The sequence below is a fragment of the Mesoplodon bidens genome (genome assembly GCF_964165515.1).
Source record: "Mesoplodon bidens genome assembly, chromosome: 7".
NCBI classification, from domain to species: domain Eukaryota; kingdom Metazoa; phylum Chordata; class Mammalia; order Artiodactyla; family Ziphiidae; genus Mesoplodon; species Mesoplodon bidens.
Window position 1 is genome coordinate 48,167,213 of NC_138164.1, and position 21,426 is coordinate 48,188,638.

Sequence of the window (21,426 nt, forward strand, 5' to 3'; positions counted from 1 at the left end):
TGCTTATATGAGAAGAAAAAACAAAGCTGGGTAAATAATGCGGATTTTTTTCCACCATAACTAAGCTTGGGTAAACTAGAACTTCTGTGTCTTGATAGGTGTGCATATAGCTACTTAGTAAAGAATCCCTTGGTGTGCAAGACAGTGGGTAGTCATACTTGTCTTCTATAATGATAACTCAAACAGTTCTGTGCAATGATTCATGGAAACAATTGGATTCTCATCTCCTGGAGCTGTTTATGATAATATGTTACCAGCAAATGCAAGTGAGAAACTTCAAGCAAATAGCTGTAAGGAATGGGGAGGGGTGGTGGAGGTAATGAGGGAAAAATACAAGATAGCAGCACTTTATTTGTGAATCTAGACTGTTTGGTGTATATAAAAAATGTGGAAATTTCAGTTAGTAGTGAAAACCTTTCTTCAACTTTCACAGAGAATTACAATTTATAAAAATGAATGCCCTTGGGTATGGACTTTTTCTGTTTTTCCCCCCAGAAGTTGGGGTGTATGTAATGTTATATGGTTGTCAGATTTTAAGAGGATATTTAGATTAACTCTGCATTCCCTGAAATGAATTCTAGATGGGTGGTGTGTTAAATATATACTGCTCAAGTACTTCATCTCATTTTCCCTCAAGGCTGTCCTCAACACCTACTTTTGTAGTGAAACAGCTCCGGTTGTATATGATGCTTCTGGTATGGCTTTTCTGGGAAAAGCTGTAAGGTAGAAATTGGATTTCATACTTCTCTGGACCTTGAAATGAATGGGAAGTGACATCCTTATTTTATGTCACAATTGTCTGTATAAGAATATAGTTAGGGGCTTCCCTGGTGGCGCAGTGGTTGAGAGTCTGCCTGCCGATGCAGGGGACATGGGTTCGTGCCCCGGTCCGGGAAGATCCCACATGCCACGGAGCGGCTAGGCCCGTGAGCCATGGCTGCTGAGCCTGTGCATCCGGAGCCTGTGCTCCACAACGGGAGAGGGCACAACAGTGAGAGGCCTGTGTACCGCAGAAAAAAAGAATATAGTTAACTGCTGATCATCTAGGCTACCCAGAAAAAGCATGCCAGGGCAAGCATGGATAGTTAATGACCAAAAAATTTACTGTATGAAAACTACAGTGAACCTTTAAGACTTGTGTGCCAATAGATTTAACTACTTCTGTAATCAATTTCGTTGTCGAACTGTCAGAGAGTCAAATGGATTGGTTAGAAGGTCACCTGTTCTCCTTTCTGCTTCCTCCTCTCCTTTTATAGTTGTTAACCAGTAATTAAATACCTCAAATCCTAGAAGTAGAAAGGAAGGAACAAGGGAAAAATGAAGACAGAAAATTCTTTGACGCTTGGATTAAATGAGTATCTAGTATATCCAACCGGAATATTAAAAATAAAATTCTATAGGAAGTATATGAACTAATAAAGAAAAATTCAGATGATAATTGAAAATAGTTAATTCATTTAATTTAGATTTACTATCAGTTACCTTTAATTGTAATAGCATCTGCCCTGGAGTTAGACCATCTGAGTTCAAATTCTGCCTTCTTTATTTATTAGATATGACCTTAGGCAAGTCTTAATATTTTTTTTTAAATACAAAATTTTGTGCCTTGGTTTCCTTTTCTGTAAAAGAGGGATAATGTACATTATCTAACTCCTATAATTGTTTTGAGAACTAAGTGAGATAATACATGTAGCAGTGCTCAGCATAGGGATTGGTACTTCCTAAATGTCTAGCAAATACTATTTCTGTATCTTTTCAACCATCTCTCCAACATCTATCCATCCATCCATAGCTGTTCGTCTGTCTGTCCATCTATCCATCTTTTGAATATTTCTAACAACATAGATTGATGATTTGTTGTTTTTGTTTTTTGCCATAGAATATGTAAAACATTTAAAGTATGAACTGAATTTAATTGGCCAGAGGGTGGGGGAAGAGGAGACAGCCTGAAAAACTAAGTTATGCACAGAGATCTAGAAGTTTTACTTTAAATCCTCTGGTTAAGTGTAATATCCTAATTTTAATTCTGCCTATTCATTTAATAAAATTTAAGTATTTAGGCAAATATTTATTGAGTGTTTTCTTTGTGCAAAATATTGTACTAGGTGCTGTGGGAATACAGAGAAGCCTAGTATTTTGTTCTTGCCCTTGAAAAGTTTGCAATCTGGTTGGGATTACATATAAACATATAATTATAGCATATATTTTAAAAAGATTGTGTAAGATAGTATGCATTGTGTTGAATGAGTTATATAAAAAATAAAATTTCAGAGCACTTATTAGAAGTGATTAGTAGGGTGGATCTAGTTACCTGGAACAGGCTCAATTGGTTTCCTAGTGATAAGAAAGGAAGGTGAGGGAAATAAGGAGAGACAGGCAGAGCAAAGTCTGGGAGGCAGCAATAAGTGAATTCCGAGTATATCAGTCTAGTAGAGTAGAAGGTTAAAGTGTAGACTACTAGAAGATAAGTTTAGAAAGATTGATTGGATCGGGATGGAGGGCCTTGAATGCCATAGTCAGGAGTTTGGACTTTTTCTGTCATCAGGGGAGAGCCACTGATTTTTCTCGAGCAAGAGAGTGGCCTGATAATAGGAGTGGCAGTAAGATTGATTTGGAGCTGGAGATACTGAAATTAGGGAAATCAGTTTACAGTCTGTTGCAAGAGTCTAGGTATGAAGTGTAATAAAGCCCTGTACTAAGGTGATTATGAGTGTGGTAAGAAGGTGTGAGCGTGAAAACATTATTAAGAAAGTGTTGATGGAGCTTAATGACAGGCTGGCAATGAGGAGCAAGGATAAAAAAGAGGAGATGGATGTAGTGTTCATGTTTTGAACTTGGATCATGCTGAGCATGATGCTCCTCTGGGTGTGAATGGATGAGGGAGGGTATTGAGGAAAATGATGAATCCAATTTTGTTTTGTTGAGTATGACATAGCAAAGTATATCTTGGTATAATCTTGATGTACTTTTCTAGCAGTCATTTGAGGAATGTTGTATTTCAGGGAGGTGAAAGAGAGCTCATTGTTGGGGATCTAGATATAAAAATAATGATTTAGATGTTAAGGAATGAGATTTTGGTAAAAAGAATATAGAGAAAGAATAATGTTTAGGTTGGCAGCATTAACATGTGAGTGGCATTTTCTATGATTATCTGTTCACCTTAATTTTAAAAAATAAGCTATTTGCTCATCTCTCCCTCCCTAATTTTTCCTCACTCTTTTTTTCCCAACATTATCAATTATCTATGATGTGTTGTACACTATGCTGCTCACTGGGGACCCAGTAATGAACAAGACAGACATAATCCCTATCTTCATGGAACATATAGAATGAACTTTAAAAAAACCCCAAAATCTATTAATGTTTTCTGTTGTTCTTCCACTTGCCATAAGCTTTTGATAATATTTATGCAAGCATTTATCTCCCTGGGTCTGGAAGATATTTTCTGACAATAGGTTTCCTCTTCTCTTTTTGTGGACACTTTTAATTATTACTGTATTGTTAGGAATATTCTGTAGGATCATAATTTTAGGAACATATTAAATTACTCATCATTGAAGTTAAAAAAATACTGATTGCCACCACCACCCCCCTCCTTGTAGGGAGGTTTTTATTGTGTTAAGCTTATAAGTAAGGTCCTTTGGGGAAAAACTTCTTTGGCAAGGTGAAGGAAAAAGATCTTTCCTTTAAAACTATCTTGTTCCTCACATGCAGACTTCTCTTAATGATATGAAATTTATTTCAAATCACAATAAAACTTGCACTAGACTTTAGACTTTCCCTTTCTCCTGTTTCTCCTGTCCTTATTCTGCTTTTGATTTTGCCACAAAGTCAACCCAGTACCTTCATCTTACCCTTTCCTCCACTCTTTCCTAATAAAATGGAGGAATGGTGGAATAGGAATGCAATGTAAGACTGACTGGCCATTTCAGGTTTATAAAGGATGAAAGCATCCTTCAAAGGAATGATCTATCTGATTGCAGATGTCTGAATTTAAATGCTGAGATTCAAGCTCAGGGAATCTTATGTTGTTGATGGTCCCTAATTCATTGCACTTTCACTCTTTGCTGTGCTACCCCTTCTCCTTCAACTGGTCCTTTTTTTTTTTTTTAATTAGTTTCTGCTTTATAACAAAGTGAATCAGTTCAACTGGTCCATTTTTGAGTTAGAGGATTATAAATGAAATTATTTAGAATAGAGATATCAGGTAAAAATGGAATATCAGCTATTATATGTAAGATATACTTTTCTGATAAAAAGGGGGACATTATTTTTTAAATTTTTTATTGAAATATATATTTCTGCTTTGTAAATAAGTTCATTTGTATCATTTTTTAAGATTTGACATATAAGTGATATTATATGATATTTGTCTTTCTCTGTCTGGCTTACTTCACTTAGTATGATAATCTCCAGGTCCATCCATGTTGCTGCAAATGGCATTATTTCATTCTTTTTTATGGCTGAGTAATATTCCATTGTATATATGTACCACATCTTCTTTAGCCATTCATCTGTTGATGGACATTGAGGTTGCTTTCGTGTCTTGGCTATTATAAATAGTACTGCAATGAACATTGGTGTGCATGTATCTTTTTGAATTAGAGTCTTTGTCTTTTCTAGATATATGCCCAGGAGTGGGATTGCTGCATCATATGGTAGCTCTATTTTTACATTTTTAAGGAACCTCCATCCTGTTCTCCATAGTGGCTGCACCAATTTACATTTCTACCAACAGTGTAGGAGGGTTCCCTTTTCTCCACACCCTCTCCAGCATTTACTATTTGTAGACTTTTTGATGATGACCATTCTGACCAGTGTGAGGTGATACCTTGTAGTTTTGATATGCATTTTTCTAATAATTAGCAACGTTGAGCATATTTTAATGAAAAGGAAGACATTATTGGTGAAAGAAGAAAACCCGTGTTAGGAGTGTTTTGAAATGGGAAAGATAGTTTTTGCCATATTGGAAGGGATGATGTAAATCTGAGTGTTTTAAATTTTGAGTTAGATAGGTATAAAATCACTTTAGTAAGAGAGCTTTTAAGAAAGCAGTTTGATTGGAGCAACATCTATATTTATATAGATTACTTAGAAATCTTCAGGGTATGGGAAAAACATGTCAAATTTTCAGGGCTTTAATACTAACCCAGCTATGGGTTACTGAAATCACTTTCAAAGTGGCCCAACCTGGCCACCACATTTGGATAGGAATTCCAGATGCTGAGTGTCTCAGTAATAAAAGTTGTGGACATGTACCCTATGCTTGGTTATTTTTCTAAACTTGGATAGAGATAATAAATCAATTTTGTGAGGTGAATTTTCAACCTCAAAAATACAGGTCACTTTAGAAGACAATAAGGCATAACTTTTTTCTTTTAAGGACAAGTTAAGACAAAAGCTTTTGAGCTTGGATAATACCTGTTTTTTTCGACCTGCTGAAAGGTTTCTAGGCTAGAAAGAAGTCTCTGAAAGCGTAGTTTTTATAATGATGGTGCTGCTGACATACACTTAACATTATCAGGTCAAATGGCAGTGACACAATTTGTAGGCCTTATACTCTGTCTGGAAAGTTGTAGTACTCTTATTGGCATTTGTATTCACTTTTTGTTAATTGGTCTTTCTTGTTGTTTTCCATTTTAATTTACTGTAAGACTAATAAGTCTTGTTAAATAACAAAGATTGCATCACAGCATTCAGCATTGAAATGCACTCCTTTTTGGGGGAAGCCAGATAGATGTGTTTACTCTGTAGAGAGATTTAGATTTGATTTTTTGTTTTCTTCATGGTAATTATGTTTGCACCTTGCTGATCACTAGTTGTGCATTATTACAATGGAAGGTGGCAATTTGATTGTCTTCATTTGGAGAAACAAGTAATTTTATATTCACTAAGCTGTCGTCAGGTAACACTAACTCACAGTACTAAGAGCTCCTGGCAGTGTGGCTTGGCACCTATATTTAACTGCTTTGATGCTTGTGTAACCTCTGCTGAATCAGAAATACTTTGCCTGCTGGAAATGGTTTTCAGGGTTGTACAATGAGGTTTTCATTAAGTAGACAAACTGAAAATGAACTGCAAAGCCACGGTTGTTTCTCTCTTCCCTTTCCCCTTCGTCCCTCCCCCTTCTCCTCTCCTTCTCCACCCTCTCCTGTTCCCCTCCCCATTCCTCTTCTTCCTGGTCCTCCTCCTCTTATTTGATAAGAACCTGAAATTTATACCTTATTTCATTACATGAAAGAGAGAAATTGCTGGCTTGCTTTATTTAGCTAAAGGAGAACCTCAGAGATTAGCTTCTTTATATAATTTTGCTCACTGGGGCACTATGTGTGAGCTTTCATTTTTTGAAACTATTCATATAGTATAAGTTTTCATTTTTCTCTTTTTTCTGGTAATATTAAAAAGTGAAAATAGAGGTGGGAATGGAGAAGTATAGTGACAGCTTCCTACCTACCCTTCTCTCTGAGAAGTTATTGTTCTGGTTTATAATATTTATTGATAATTGGATACGATATCCATATTGGGCTTCCATATTTGTGGATTGGTTTTAAGCTGACAGAGACGTGTTTGGTATTCACTTTAAAAATTATGGTTCTCATTTCATGTGAAGAGGAGATTCAAAGTGAATGTATATCAATAAGTTCATTCTATTATTTTAGACAGCTTTCTTTCACTCAAGCCACATAGAAGTCTTTCATTTGAGTTATAAAGTCATTGTGCTTGATTAAAATCCTCTTAGTTAGTGTGTATTTATAGTAGCCATTGTTTGGTTTTGCTCTTATTGTTAGGTGACTGGTTTTATTTATATATTCTGGGCCTGGCTTTCCAAAGCAAAGATCTCAACAAGTTACTGGTAGATAAGCTTTGGGAAAAATTCAATATTGTTTCTATCAAGCAAAAAGTATTGATAGAGGTTACATGAAGGCAAGTTGTTTTGATCCCAGGAAGAAACTGGATACTCAGAGACACATGTAATAATTATAGGTTTTCCATAGGCAGTCAGTCAGGCAGGCTAGTCATTAGGCTGGTTGCCTGCCTCCTCCAGCAGATACTAACCAATTAGACAGAGATGGTTACGTGATGTAACATTATCAGGAGAAACAATTCATGAGTCAAAGCATTCCAAGACATATGAGCTCTAGTCCAAAGAACAGTCTTAAGCTATATAAAGTGACAGCAATATTGTCAGCTAAATATAAACTCTAGAAACACAAACTTTGATGACTTGAGAAGAATCTGTTCCAGGTAGTCCCTGTTTTGTAAGAACCTCAGAAGGCCTTTGAATACAGTTTTGGAGCTTTGGTGTGAAAAATTAGAAGCCTTAAATAAGTCAAAATCCATTAATTTAAGCCCTTTCGTAGACATACTTCAAGGGCTTCAGCGTATTTCATTTCCCTCATCACTACTGATTTGACAACTAACTCAAATCAATGAGTTTTCTTCTAACACGTATTGTCTGTATATGTTACCATATATACTCTGAAAGAGCCACTACAGACTTTAAAAGATAGGTTTATAACTCTCCAAGGTAACTCTGAAAGCTTATAAGCTTCTTTTTCATGGAATTTTCTCATTTGCTTATTAAAGAGATGGAAGTGAGAGAAAAACCTGGCAGAAGCCTAGGGAAGATCGGAGGTGGAGTGAGGGACAGGCGGTAGCGCCGGATAAAACAGTACAAGAATCAATAACAACCCTCAGGCTTTACCTGAATGAAGTGGGAAAAGTTTTAAAAGGGTTATCTTCATTTTAATGTCTGAAATAAGGGTCCCTCCCCCCACCTGTCCACCCTCTCCCCAATACTTAAACGTGGGAATTAGAGGTACAGGAAGAGGGTTTTAAAATCATTCTTTACCCTAGGCTGGGTGGCCTGGCATCCTTTGTAGGGGTTCCTGGGTATTGTGCATTTTGGCAGCTGAACATATCTGTTACTCATGCTCCTTAAAATGAGAGGCAGTGTGTTATATTTTTGGAAAATTATTTGTTTATTTCTCAGTATCAGATCAATTGCAGCATTAAATTAACAGTGAACTACCTGACTGAAATAAGTCTACCTTGGTAGCCTGGGGCTGAGTTGCAAAAAGAAATGTGAATGTTGGCCTGAAATTTTAATTTTTTCTTTAAGTAAACCAACTATTAAAATGTTGCTTTATGTTTCAAACAGGGCTTCTTTTGAGTAAATGTAGCACACCTAAAAAGTGAATGCCATTTGATAATAATCTCAGAAGTAATGAAAACATTTGAAAAAACAGATTAAAAATATTGCTGTAATAAATTTAGTGGCTCCTTTGGATAATCATGTCAGTCCCAAATGATAGTTTTGAGGTGAATTCCTTCCAAACAATGGTAAAGGAAAAAAAAAGTAATTTCACATGACTATGCCTTATGAGAAAGTTGTTTTAAAAAATCCTAACTTTTAGACATAAAAATAACTGTTTTTTCTTTTTCAAATAGCACCATCAAATAAGAAAGATTTAAATTTCTAGAAAATAAGGTTTTTCTGAGAATGAAGACTTAATGTGTAGATATCCAGTCCTCATCATTTTATCAAGTCTTGGACCAGCTAATCTTGATTTCTTGTTAAAGAACATAAAGGAAATTTACTGTCTGAGTAGGTTGGTAATGGTCTAAACATTCAGCTTTTATACTGGGGTTTTGGAGTAAAATAATTATAATCTTCCTAGAGGTACTACTACTGGGTTCCTAGAAAACTTTATCACTTACTGGAGACTTTATCTCCTACAATCTCATTTTCAAAAGTCCTAAGCCCTGAAGTTCTTCCCAATGGCTGGCATCCTGGGAATTCACTTGATCTGCTGGGCAGAGACATTTCAAACTCGGGAACACATGATGGGAATTTAGTTTTATGTGTCCAAAGATATGTTATTCTCTTTGGAGGTTTTACTTGATAATAGCTATGCCCCAGAAAACCATCTTGTTTAACCAATGTGATAAGTTGACAATGTAGTTTTTCTCTCTGATTATAATGTACTCTGTGTAGTCAATACACTGGTACCATGTGAGTGTAATTTCCTCTTTTATTTTATCTCCAATGCACTGTATTATAAATAAACAGTTAAAAAAAACACCAAACAAATCTGTTGCATCTCCTTTTAAGATTGTACCACTGTAGACACTTGTTCTAGTAAAGTAGAATTGGGCGCATTTGATTGCATTTAAATTTTTCATGCTTCAGCAGTTTGGCTGGGAGCACAGTAAAGAAAAATCCCATGAGCGAGGATAGTTTAGAATAATAGAACTTGATTTTGTGTATTATAGCGGCAACATTTGCGCTGCTTTAGTTAGGGTTGTGTCAGCACTTCCATTATAAACCCCTGTTTTCAAGGGGTATAACTAGGGAGATATTTTTTTTAATACAAATTAAAAAAACAATTCATTTGAATGATTTTTAAGTTATAATAGTGCAAAAATAAAACAAAGTTAAGTCACATAGAAATTGACCGTTTTCACAAGGATTTTAATTCTTTTGCTTATTAGTTGTATATGGCAGCAGCTAAAGTAAGATACTGTTCTAATACACTGGGAGTGAAAGTTTTTGTAATGAAAAATTACCAACATGAGGATTAAAAATAAAAGTAAGCATCCCATGTGATATTTTAAATCATTAAAGCAAGTGTATATTTGATTTATGAGTTTCTATAGGAGAGTAGCCACAGTGCAATGACTATAGTAAAGGTATTACCAAAAGTCAAGTATCTTTGCAACTTCTAGAATACAGTTTAGTTGGTCCAGTAAAAGGGAAAGCTAAAGTAAAGAAGTGAAATGAATGAGGGTGTAATCAGTAAATTGAAGGATTCTATAACAAATAATTTTGCAAAAAATAATCAGTAAATTGAATCTAATAATCAGTAAATCCAAGACTCTTAAAACTACATTAAAAAGAATTTGTGCACATTTTCCTTTTAAAAATGCAACAAAATCACCATCCGAAGCAAAAAACTACAACAAAACCATCAATAAAAAACAAACCTGAAAGGAGCCCAACAATGTTATCAAAAGGAAATGTCTACAGGGGGGCAATACCTAGCTAAAAGAAAAAGAATCACCTTTTTTTCTGCTAACAACATATTGAGAACTAAAGGAAACACAAGAAATTAAATAAATATTAAATAAATAAAATATGATATGGAAAAGTATTCTTGGAACAAAAAAATGTTAATTCCTTTGCTAAAGGGAGGGATTTTGAAGTTGAGTATGCCTTCCTTGGTTTTTAAGCATTATTGTCTTACCTTTCCCCTCTTCTTGTCCTTTAATGATGATGTGAACTGAGGATGAACAGTCAGATTTAATATTGCTTTTTTTTTGGCAGCCTATCTTTTATTTGCAACCTTGATACACATTTGTATTTGTAGGTGCAAAATAAAAGACAAAGTATGTGATGTTATAAATTGGTAGCTTTCCTGAATGGTCACTGGAGGAATCACCAGAAGACTGTTGATGAAGTAGAGGTGAAGCCTTTCCTCACTAATTGTATTCAGCGTGTAATTTCTAAACTTCTCTCTGAATTTTGATTTTCAATTAACACTCCCCGTTTGAAAATAATTTTCTATTTAATGTAATTGCAGGAAGTAATTTATTGGCTGATTAAGACAGAGGGCCCAGCCTTCCTTAAGAAAACACTCTAACAAACCAGCCTTTAAACTCAACCCATAGCTTTGGACAGCTTTAGTCTATTTTTACAGCTGCGTGGTTGTGTTTAATTAGGATTGTGCACTGTTGTTCATTGGTGCAGTTTATAGTTGAAATTATTCTTAAGAGACTTTTCATTTTGGGTTTTGTGTTGTGATTAATTTATACTAAACCAACAATCACAGATACTGCTATTGGAAGGAGCCAAGTCACTTTATAATAAGAGGACGTTTGTTGGGGAACTAAAGTCACTCTGAGTTTTGGATTATGACTTTCAATTGTATTTAGCTGTTTTAAAAAGCAGCAGTAAATTCATTCTTTTGTCTTTAATGTGAATGATTACATTATTGGTACTGTTATTATCTGAACTATGAAAACACTCTTGTTGTTAATGGCAAGCTCTTGATAAATTTGCAGAAGTTATAATTTGCCTGGTTTTACTATAGTATTTATGAGGCTAATGAAGTAAGTTCTAGATGATTCCTGTATTATAAGAAACATCATTTGGTATCATTTTCTGTAAGTTTATATGCATTTCTCCATTTGTCATTATTGATAGAAATTAGTCAAGGATATACTTATCTAATTCTTTGATAAAGTACTCATTAGAACATTTTTCTTTCTCCTCAAAGAAAACATAGATAGATATACTTCTGTACTTTTTTCCTCCATATTATTTTCTAGTATCAAATCTAGTAGATTCAATTTTTATTATTTGTAGAATGATTATTATAAGTAGGTATCAGCATTTTAATGTGTTTCAAAGCACTTCAAAAGCCCGTAATACTTTTATTTAGAACTGTGCATAATTAAATTAGCTGATCTTACATTAATTTTTTTCACTGTAGGATACTAAATCTGAGTCCCCTCATTAATTGTGAGAAATTTAGCATTAGCTGTTAAATCCTATGTGAAACATGGGCTGCTACATAAAAACTACTGTTTAAATTGGAATTAACTTAATTATTTTTCTTTGCACTTGATATTTCCTTCACTGCAATATTCATGAAAGCATGTGACAGATTTGTAAATTTAACTGTTAATCTCAGATTTCTAGACCCTTTAATCAGTATTTATTTGTCTGTAGAAACAGTACTAGCAAGTTAATGATTTGCTAATTTGAAAAATGCTCATGTGGTTTCCTATGTTAACTGATTTGTGCATTTTTAAAAAATAGTATGAAATCAATTAATGTTAAAGAGCAATTAAGGTGGAGATTTTATTCCTTTCGTTACACAGCAATTTTAGAGCTAACTGTACTATAAACCAAAAACAATGTAAAGTTTTAGAAAATATACTCAATTGCCTCTTCTTTTAAGTTATAAACTTCTGGTGATTTTATTTCTAAACATTTTTCTAAGAAAATCATCTTGATAAAGTGATATTCTAAAAGTTTTGAAAGTCTGTCTAACAATCATGATTTTCTGATTGTATATGAAAGCACAGAATGAAGACCTTGTCTTCACTGTGCTGAGTGTAGTCGATGTTTACTTGTGGATACATAGAAGAATGTGCAGTAATTGTTTTTGGAGTTTTAAGAATATTATGAATAGTAGGCATTTTACTCCTCATAGTAAATGCTTTGAATCTTATATGTACTTTCTAATATCAAATAGAAGCATAGTTATTTCATATACTCAATTAAAATGTCACAAATTGCCTTAAAACTAATCTAGCATTATCAGCTACTCAATCAGTATGTCACTTAAAAGTTTACTTGTAGCAACTGACACAGCTTGAAGGTCTTTAGAAAAAGATCAGATTGACACTAATCAGTGTTAGGCCTAGTACTCATAATACAAGGTATAAACTAAGAAGTCAGGACCAAGTTTGTTTAGGATTTTCATCATAGATTGCTTACTCTCCTGATCGTATTTTCTTACATAGACTTCCTTTGTTCCTACATAAAGCATAAGAGAAATTTGGATTTTTGTAATTTCAACTCATCCTCCAAACTGGCTCATTTGCTGTTCATTCATTCATTTTTTTTCATTGCTAACCATCAACTGAATTACTCTCAATAATCTAGTTGGGAGAACTGGGAGGAAAAATACACGCATACATATACTATACATTATGAAAACTTATTCCATAAAAATTTCATTTGTGGATTGGTAAGAAAGAAAATGTGCAGCAATTACTGGGAAGAAGTTTGCTTGAATTAAAAGCAAAGAGGGAAAGTGGAACAGATAAGCTAAGAGTTCTTTTTCAGTGGTTTAGAGTAGATCATAAACATTTCTGAAGTTAGAGAACTTTCCTTTTTTCCTGAATTAGTCACATGTAAGGGATGGTTTTTTCTTTTGTCATTGACAGCCCTTTTAAAAATCCATGCTGTTTCCTTATTCTGCAGAAGAATGTCTTCCAAGCAAGCCACCTCTCCATTTGCCTGTGCAGCTGATGGAGAGGAAGCAATGACCCAAGATTTGACCTCAAGGGAAAAGGAAGAGGGCAGTGATCAACATGTGGCCTCCCATCTGCCTCTGCACCCCATAATGCACAACAAACCTCACTCTGAGGAGCTACCAACACTTGTCAATACCATTCAACAGGATGCTGACTGGGACAGTGTTCTGTCGTCTCAGCAAAGAATGGTGAGCTTTTAAAATCTGGCCACTGTCACCAAGTATGTCTGTTATTATGGGCTCATTACAAATAAGTATTTTAGAGAAAGCTCAGAATCTGTATCATTAGAGTTATTTGTGTTCAGGCGCTGAAAACGACCACCTTGTATATTATTAATATATTAATACTAGTTAGTGGGAAAAATTGGAAAATGGTTTGTGGTTTTGTTTTTGTCCATTATTAGGTTGACTTGCCAAAAGATATTTAATTTAATTTTGGGAGAGATTTCGTTATCTTATTCTCTGATTCTCTGTATTTAAGGTGGTGACCTTGGTAATACCACAAAATAGGTAGTATGATCCAATAAAGTGTGGCTATGTATTAATATTGAAAAATTATAATAAGCAAACATATCTATGTGAATGAGGTCATATAGTGAGTACATCTTCAGTGAGGAAATGCAGGTATTTATCATTTTTAACAGTCATTCTTGATTTATAATAAAGCTTTTCTCACTTATGTGCCTATATATTAATTTCAAAAGGACATGCAAAGCTCCTGAGTATCATTCAATCAAACTGCAGGAGTTTACCCTAAAGGTAGAAAAAACAATGTCCAATACATGCAGTGTATTAGCCAGCTTTCCCATGTTAAATTCTACCTGTAACCATCAAAACAGACACCATAATAAGTGACATTACTTACCTAGTTTAAAGCAAAAATATTAAATTTTTTATCATTTAAAACTGACCAAAATCTTAACATATTTTATTAGATTAGGAATTTTAAACCCTGTTTTACATGTCTTAACTTTTGGCTAAATTAATGAAAAATATTTTAAGTGGGAAATGGGGAAAAGTTTTATTCCTTAATAAAAAATAAGGTAATATTTTAAAATGCCTTTACTCTAATAGCATTTTAAAATTCTTGCTCTATGCTTAATGTTTCAGAACCAATTCAAAGACTTAATTTTATAATTTATGGAGGCAGACATTTTTCTTTTTCAGATGATTCTGCAGGCACAATTAGTACTCTGAAGCAGTAGCTGAGAAATAGGGGATTGGACTAGACTAGACTCTTCTAGACTAACTTTAGTTTGAAAGGGGATCATCATTATGCAGTTAGACCCCCTGGAAGATTTGTTTTCCTTGCATAGGGGGAAGAGAGAAGGTATAATAAAGCAAGGATAAAAGTCTGTTTTTTTGATTGAACGTAAGCAGTTCATTTTATAACTCCAATATAGCATGGGTGAAATAGATATCCAGTCACTCTCACTGGCTTTTTGGCAAGATAATAGGGCTATGTTTTATCTTTATTTCAACAGATCATTATGGTGCACCTCCTCTGTGCCCAACATTCTGCTGGGTACTGGCTGTCTAGTAAACAAAACATGCATGATTATGCTTTCATGTAGCTTATATCTAGGAGAGGGAACAGAAATAAATATACACACAAAAAATATAATTAAAATTTGATATGTGTTAAGAAGAAAAAGAACATAATGCCATGTGAGAACATAATGAAATAAACCTCATTTAGAATGGATGGATAGGAATGCCCTCTTTGACCTAAGGATGATAAGAACTAGTCAGGCAAAAAATAGAAGAAAGAGTAAAAACAGTAGAGGGAACATCATATATGAAATATTTGAGGTGAGAAAAATATAGCTGAGTTTCAGAAAATGAAAGATAGTTCTTGTAGCTGAAGTGTAATGAGCGAGGGTGCGACATAGCATCAGATATGGTTGAAGAGATTGGTAGGGGCTAGTTATCTGACAAGACCTTGTAGGTAACATTATGGAAGTGAGATTTGATACTAAGTGCAACGGAAAGCCATCGAAGGGTTTAAGAACATTTCAGAAAGATAGTTCTGACTGTATTATGAATAGATGGGGGGAAGATGGAGTGAAAGGAGGAAGACCTGCTGGGAAGCTATTTCAGAAATCCAGGTAAGAGATGATGGTGGCTTGGATTAGTGTGGAGGCAGATGGGCTAGAGAGAAGGGTTAGGTTCAAGATATATTTTAGCCTTTATGCCAAATATACTCATGGACAAATCAGAATAACTACACTGGAAAATACAGGTTGGGACAGAAATAATACAGTTCAAATTCTACTTCTTTAGAGCACTCTTTACTTATTTTTCTTAGTATAATTTAGTTTGTATATTGGCAAGTGCAAAATTGCTTCGGTGAGTTATTCTCAAAGTTTTATGATCTAAAATTTTGTCAGAAAATAGATATTAATAATTTGCTTACCAAATTTACAAGTGGGATTTATGGTAGTATAAAATAGTTTAAATTTACAAATATGTTATATTAATATAAATAAATCATACTTGCTGGAAATGTTTTCAAACTTTCATTCTCTTCTGATATCAAACATTACCTTGCACTGGAGCCTTTGTGTATTCTGAATGTCCGGAAGGCAAAATATTTTGTTTTAGCTCCCACTTTATAGTATTTCCCAGCTGTGTACTTATATGGTATAATAAAAGGATTTAACAATTGGGAAATAGCAGCTGCATTTGGAAATTCCCTTTTCATTTGATAGATTCAATAATGTATAACAAGTGTAACATCAGACCTGTAATGACTTATATTGCAAGTATCATATCACTGACCAATTTTTCTTTACAGCAAAGGAAAACACTAGAAGGATTTTAGGTTTCTGGACAGCCTTGCAAACCTACATATATTGAGTGTATGTGTTGCAGTGGAGTGACTGTGATGAGAGTAAAACTTAATAAACACTTTGCCTCATTCTACATTCAAGTAAATATTAAATCCGGAAGAATTGTTGTGAAGTTAAGTGAAACTTAGTTCTCTTCAGTGGATCCTATTTGTTACGCACTGTAATTGAACCTCATAAAATCAGCGTAGAGAAATAAAATTTAAAAGAAAGTCTAAAAACAACAACAGAGATTTTATCAGCGCTTAACTCAGTTTCCATTGTAATTTGCTTTCTGTGATGGCCCTCACTCATGAACAGTTAGAAACAGGCACTAAAAGTTTCTTATATACTGGGTTCAGGAAGGGTTTTACTTTGAAATATCAACACCACAGAGGAGCTTTTCTGTAAGACAGGGTAAAGACAAAGCAGAGAAGTTCTGCTAATCCCTACCTCTGGATTAGAAAAAAAATCTTTAGATGTTAAAATTCGGATTAATTATTTTGATGTTGCACTCCAACAAAATATGAGACTATACAGTTTCAAACGAGTGAAAAAATTCATTGTGGAATAAGCAAAGGAGAATAGAAACTTAGAGAACAGAACTTTTAGAGATCAGCATTCCAAGACCAATTGAAGATAAAAAAATTTTAGACTCTGATTTTAATTACCATTACTTATATTATGGACACCAAAATGTTCGATTTTAAATTTAGTGTGCTATGTTAATTTGTAAGATCCATTTGAAGGCTGAGAAGTTAGTGTAAATAAGAATTCACTGTCCTTGTTTGCTATGTACAACCACTACTATTTTCATTATGGTACCAGTGTACCAGCACCTTTTTTTTTTTTTTTTTTTTTTTGCATTACGTGGGCCTCTCACTGTTGTGGCCTCTCCCGTTGCGGAGCACAGGCTGCGGACGCGCAGGCTCAGCGGCCATGGCTCACGGGCCCAGCCGCTCTGCGGCATGTGGGATCTTCCCGGACCGGGGCACGAACCCATGTCCCCTGCATCGGCAGGCGGACTCTCAACCACTGCGCCACCAGGGAAGCCCGCAGCACCTTTTTTGTAGAGGAATTTTGACACTATTTGAAATATATTTTTGCTCTCATTAGAACTGATTCATTAGACAGGAATAAATTCACATAACTTTTTCATCAAAAAATGTATAGTGTATCATTCTTTTTAATGTAAACAAGCATGAAGAACATTTTGTAGTAATATTTAGTGGCTAGCATATAATATTGTGTGTAATGATTATCTGCTAACGATTACTTGAGTGTGTAGCACCTACTAAGTTCTAAGCACAGGGACTTTCTTGTGAATAAGACAGGTATGATCCCCTCACAGAGTGAGACAACTTTAGACAATGGTAAGTGCAATAAAGAAAATTAAATAAGAAAATGTTATTGAGAATGACTACTTTAAACAAGCCAGGGAAGGTCTTTTTGAAGAGGTGACATTTGAGTTGAGATTTGAATAATGAAAGGGAGACAACTATGCAAAAATTTGGGGGAAGACACCCAGCTAGAATATATAGTAAGTGCAGAAACCTCTTGGTTGGTGTGTTTGAGCAATAGGAAACAATGGAGTGTCTACAGTGGAAGGGGTGAGGGAGAGAATGGCATGAGATGAAATCTAGGAGGCAGGCAGATGACAGATACTATGGGGTATCATAGGCTACAGTGAGATGTTTCAACTTTACTTCAAGTGAAAGAGGAAGCCATTGGAAGATTTTAAGCAAGAGACTACCATGATTTGATTTATGTTTTTAAAAGATCATATTAGCCGCTGTGTACATAATGGATTGCAAGAGATAAAACCACAAACAAGGGCACCTATTAGGAAAACTGTTGCAGTAGTGCAGGTGAGAGTTTGACGGTAAGTGGAAGAGTGGACAGTTGTGGAGTTTATTCTTTGAAGAGTTCCCATAGAGTCTGAAGAAGACAAGATTCACACAGAGGGTGAGGAGAATATGTTATGTAATATACATGTGGGCAGAAATTTAGTCAAGAATGAACAGGAAGTGAAGTCGCTGAGACCAGGGCATGGGGAAGGGTAAGGCTTGCTCCTGGACCAAGAATGGTCCCATGTGAGGACAGCAGCTTTTTGCCTAATAGGGAGATATTTACAGGTGACTTCCAGGGTAGGTTATGGGAATGTGGGCTAGACACCAACAGTATCTCTTACAAGATCCCCAAAGTGACAGGATTCTAAGTGGGACCTCTTGCATGAATGTGCACCTGTGCACTTACATGCATTCTCATACTGATATATATTTTAAGCCAAAATGGGATTATATGCATTTGGCTTTTAACTACTAGTCTAATTAGGTAGAAATAATCATACTGGCCCGTCAGGCCCAGAATATCAGAACTCCTTATTTTAGAGACCTACTTAAGTTCCCCCAAGTTTTATCTTCTAGAAAAGTTTAAAAAATAATATTCCACTATAAATAAAAGATGCCAATAAAGTCATTTGTTGTAATTAAAAAAATAATAGGCATGTTGAGATATTTAGTAAATAACTGTTGGGAACAATACTTTCTTGCTTGCAAACAATTTCTCCTCTCTGCCTTTCTTGCTTTCAGTTCAATGAAGTTGCTAATCAACTCTGAAGTGTTCTATGTAGTTCGCTTTGAGTCATAAAAATTCTGGTGTGGACTTTGTACCGTTCCTGGGAATGGAGCTCTTGCCATTACATGATAACATAGTCCAGGAACTTTGGGTGAGGATTTAATCCTTCCCAGCCATGCTTTATGTTGTGACAGACTTTTAGAAGATTTCTAATTTTGTTACCTTTTAAAAGATTTTAAAAACTTGAATTGTTGCCTGTTTTTGGTAAGATTTAGTAATTTAAGGTAGTAGGTAACACTCAAATAAAATTTATTTATTTTTTCTTTTTATTATTTTCCTCACTTTTACTTTAGAAAGTATAGTGAAACCCACTGGTTCACCTGGTCCGGACTATGTGCAAGGCTTATGTTCATCTTTTTGTTACCTGATTGGGTCTATGAAGCACTGGGGAAAAAAATCCATATACTAGGGAAGTTTAGACTTCTTGAGAAATTTAGTTACTACTACTCTCATTTTAGGATTTTGGATATTCATTCTCTTTAAGTAAAATTCAAACCTAGACTTCTGGTAATAAGTGAAAATGTTCATCCTTGCCCCTGAGTCATGAAACAACATTCTCCAGGAAGCCCTGTGGGAGATTTCCCATTTTCTATAACTTTGAAACTATATTAGCGTACAGTATTGTCCATTTTTAAACCCATCTCGGAAACTTAATGACAGAAATTTACTTACAGTTTGGACCAAAAAATAAAACCATGTTTATGGCATGGTGTAGGTAGTGAAATAGACAACTAATGCCGTCTAGTGTTAACACATTGACCACCTTTATATATGCACACCTTGCTTATGTGCACTGTTTCATTCCTGCTCTTAAAAAATGTATATTAAAAAAAAAACTTTCCTAAACCTGGGTTATTTAAACAAAATGATTATTGACTTGCTACTTGGAAATATCTCAATGTTTATGGAAATTTGAATTATTTTATCATTATTTTTATTGATATAATACATCTTTCTAAATATACTTTTTGGAAAAGATTTCTTACTTACATAGCTATTATCAAAATCTTTATAAAAAGTAGAAACATTGACATGCTCCGCAATAGTTGGCTTTTTCCCCCCCTGGGCAAGAAGGAATCAGGTATGCATGCTGATTAACACATTCCGGTCATTAACGTGTGATTATGTGGGCTGCATATTGAGCACCTGCCAAAATATAAAAATCCAGTACTTTGTTACATCTGTGCAAAGACTTTTTGCATTTCTTTTGCATTTTGACAGTTCAAGGAAAATCAGACCCCAGTATCTTTTCTTTTTTTTTTCAGTGTAATAAAATTGTGTGTACAGAATGTTTTCAAGGAGATAGGATATGTCATGTTTATTTTTATTTTAATCTTTCGGGCTGTATAAGATCCAGTGACTGGGGTTTGCAGAACTCTGACTGTAATATGAATCTCTTAATGAACTTCATCACCATGATTCACTTACAATTTACAGCATTCCTTCGTGTTCATAAGGATGATCTTATCTGAGATCCAGCCAATATTCCTCTAGTTTGCTTTATTTTTTATTATTTTTTGCGGTACGCGGGCCTCTCACTGTTGTGGCCTCTCCCACTGCGGAGCACAGGCTCTGGACGCGCAGGCTCATCGGCCATGGCTCATGGGCCTAGCCGCTCTGCAGCATGTGGGATCTTCCCAGACTGGGGCACGAACCCGTGTCCCCTGCAACGGCAGGCAGACTCTCAACCACTGCGCCACCAGGGAAGCTCTGGTACTATTTAATGTTAAGATTTGTGAGGAATTAAGAGGACACTCTGGCAATTTCTTTTTTTGTGTGACCCCAGCCTCATCATTTTTATTTTATTATTTTTTTAAAATTTTACTTATTTGTAAATTTTTTCCTGTTCTTAGCATTTTATGTGCATTGAGTCATTTAATTTTTATAATAACCTTATAAGGTAGGTGCTAGGATTATCCCCATTTCATTGATGAGGAAACCATGTCACCAAGATTTAGTGACTTGCCCAAGGTCCCAAAGCTCAAGTTCACTCAAGTGGCTGAGTTAGGATTTTTTTTTTAACATCTTTATTGGGGTATAATTGCTTTACAATGGTGTGTTAGTTTCTGCTGTATAGCAAAGTGAATCAGCTATACGTATATACGTATAGCTATACGTATATATCCCCATATCTCCTCCCTCTTGCGTCTCCCTCCCATCCTCCCTATCCCACCCCTCTAGGTGGTCAAAAAGCACCAAGCTGATCTCCCTGTGCTATGCAGCTGCTTCCCATTAGCTATCTATTTCACATTTGGTAGTGTACATGTGTCCATGCCACTCTCTCACTTTGTCTCAGCTTACCCTTCCCCCTCCCCGTGTCCTCAAGTCCATTCTCTATGTCTGTGCCTTTATTCCTGTCCTGCCCCTAGGTTCTTCAGAGCAATTTTTTTTTTTTAGATTCCATATATATGTGTTAGCATATGGTATTTGTTTTTCTCTTTTTGACTTACTTCACTCTGTATGACAGACTCTAGGTCCATCCACCTCACTACAAATAACTCAATTTCGTTGCTTTTTATGGCTGAGTAATATTCCAGTGTATATATATGTGCCACATCTTCTTTATCCATTCATCTGCCGATGGACACTTAGGTTGCTTCCATGTCCTGGCTATTGTAAATAATGATGCAATGAAATTGTGGTACATGACTCCTTTTGAATTATGGTTTTCCCAGGGTATATGCCCAGTAGTGGGATTGCTGGGTTGTATGGTAGTTCTATTTTTAGTTTTTTAAGGAACCTTTATACTGTTCTCCATAGTGGCTGTATCAATTTACATTCCCACCAACAGTGCAAGAGGGTTCCCTTTTCTCCACACCCTCTCCAGCATTTATTCTTTGTAGATTTTTTGGTGATGGCCATTCTGACTGGTGTGAGGTGATACATCATTGTAGTTTTGATTTGCATTTCTC

The 21,426-nt window shown here is 35.1% G+C and overlaps 1 protein-coding gene across 3 annotated transcripts in view; it reads left to right on the forward strand.

Moving 5' to 3' along the window:
• Positions 1-21,426, forward strand: part of SOX6 (SRY-box transcription factor 6) — a 627,811-nt gene that overhangs the window by 225,704 nt on the left and 380,681 nt on the right. For all 3 annotated transcript variants that reach the window (XM_081238923.1, XM_081238924.1, XM_081238922.1), the window contains exon 4: positions 12,998-13,238. In XM_081238923.1, the coding sequence (XP_081095049.1) occupies positions 13,002-13,238 (237 nt within the window). In that variant the 5' untranslated portion in view covers positions 12,998-13,001. The remainder of the gene's footprint in view (positions 1-12,997; positions 13,239-21,426) is intronic.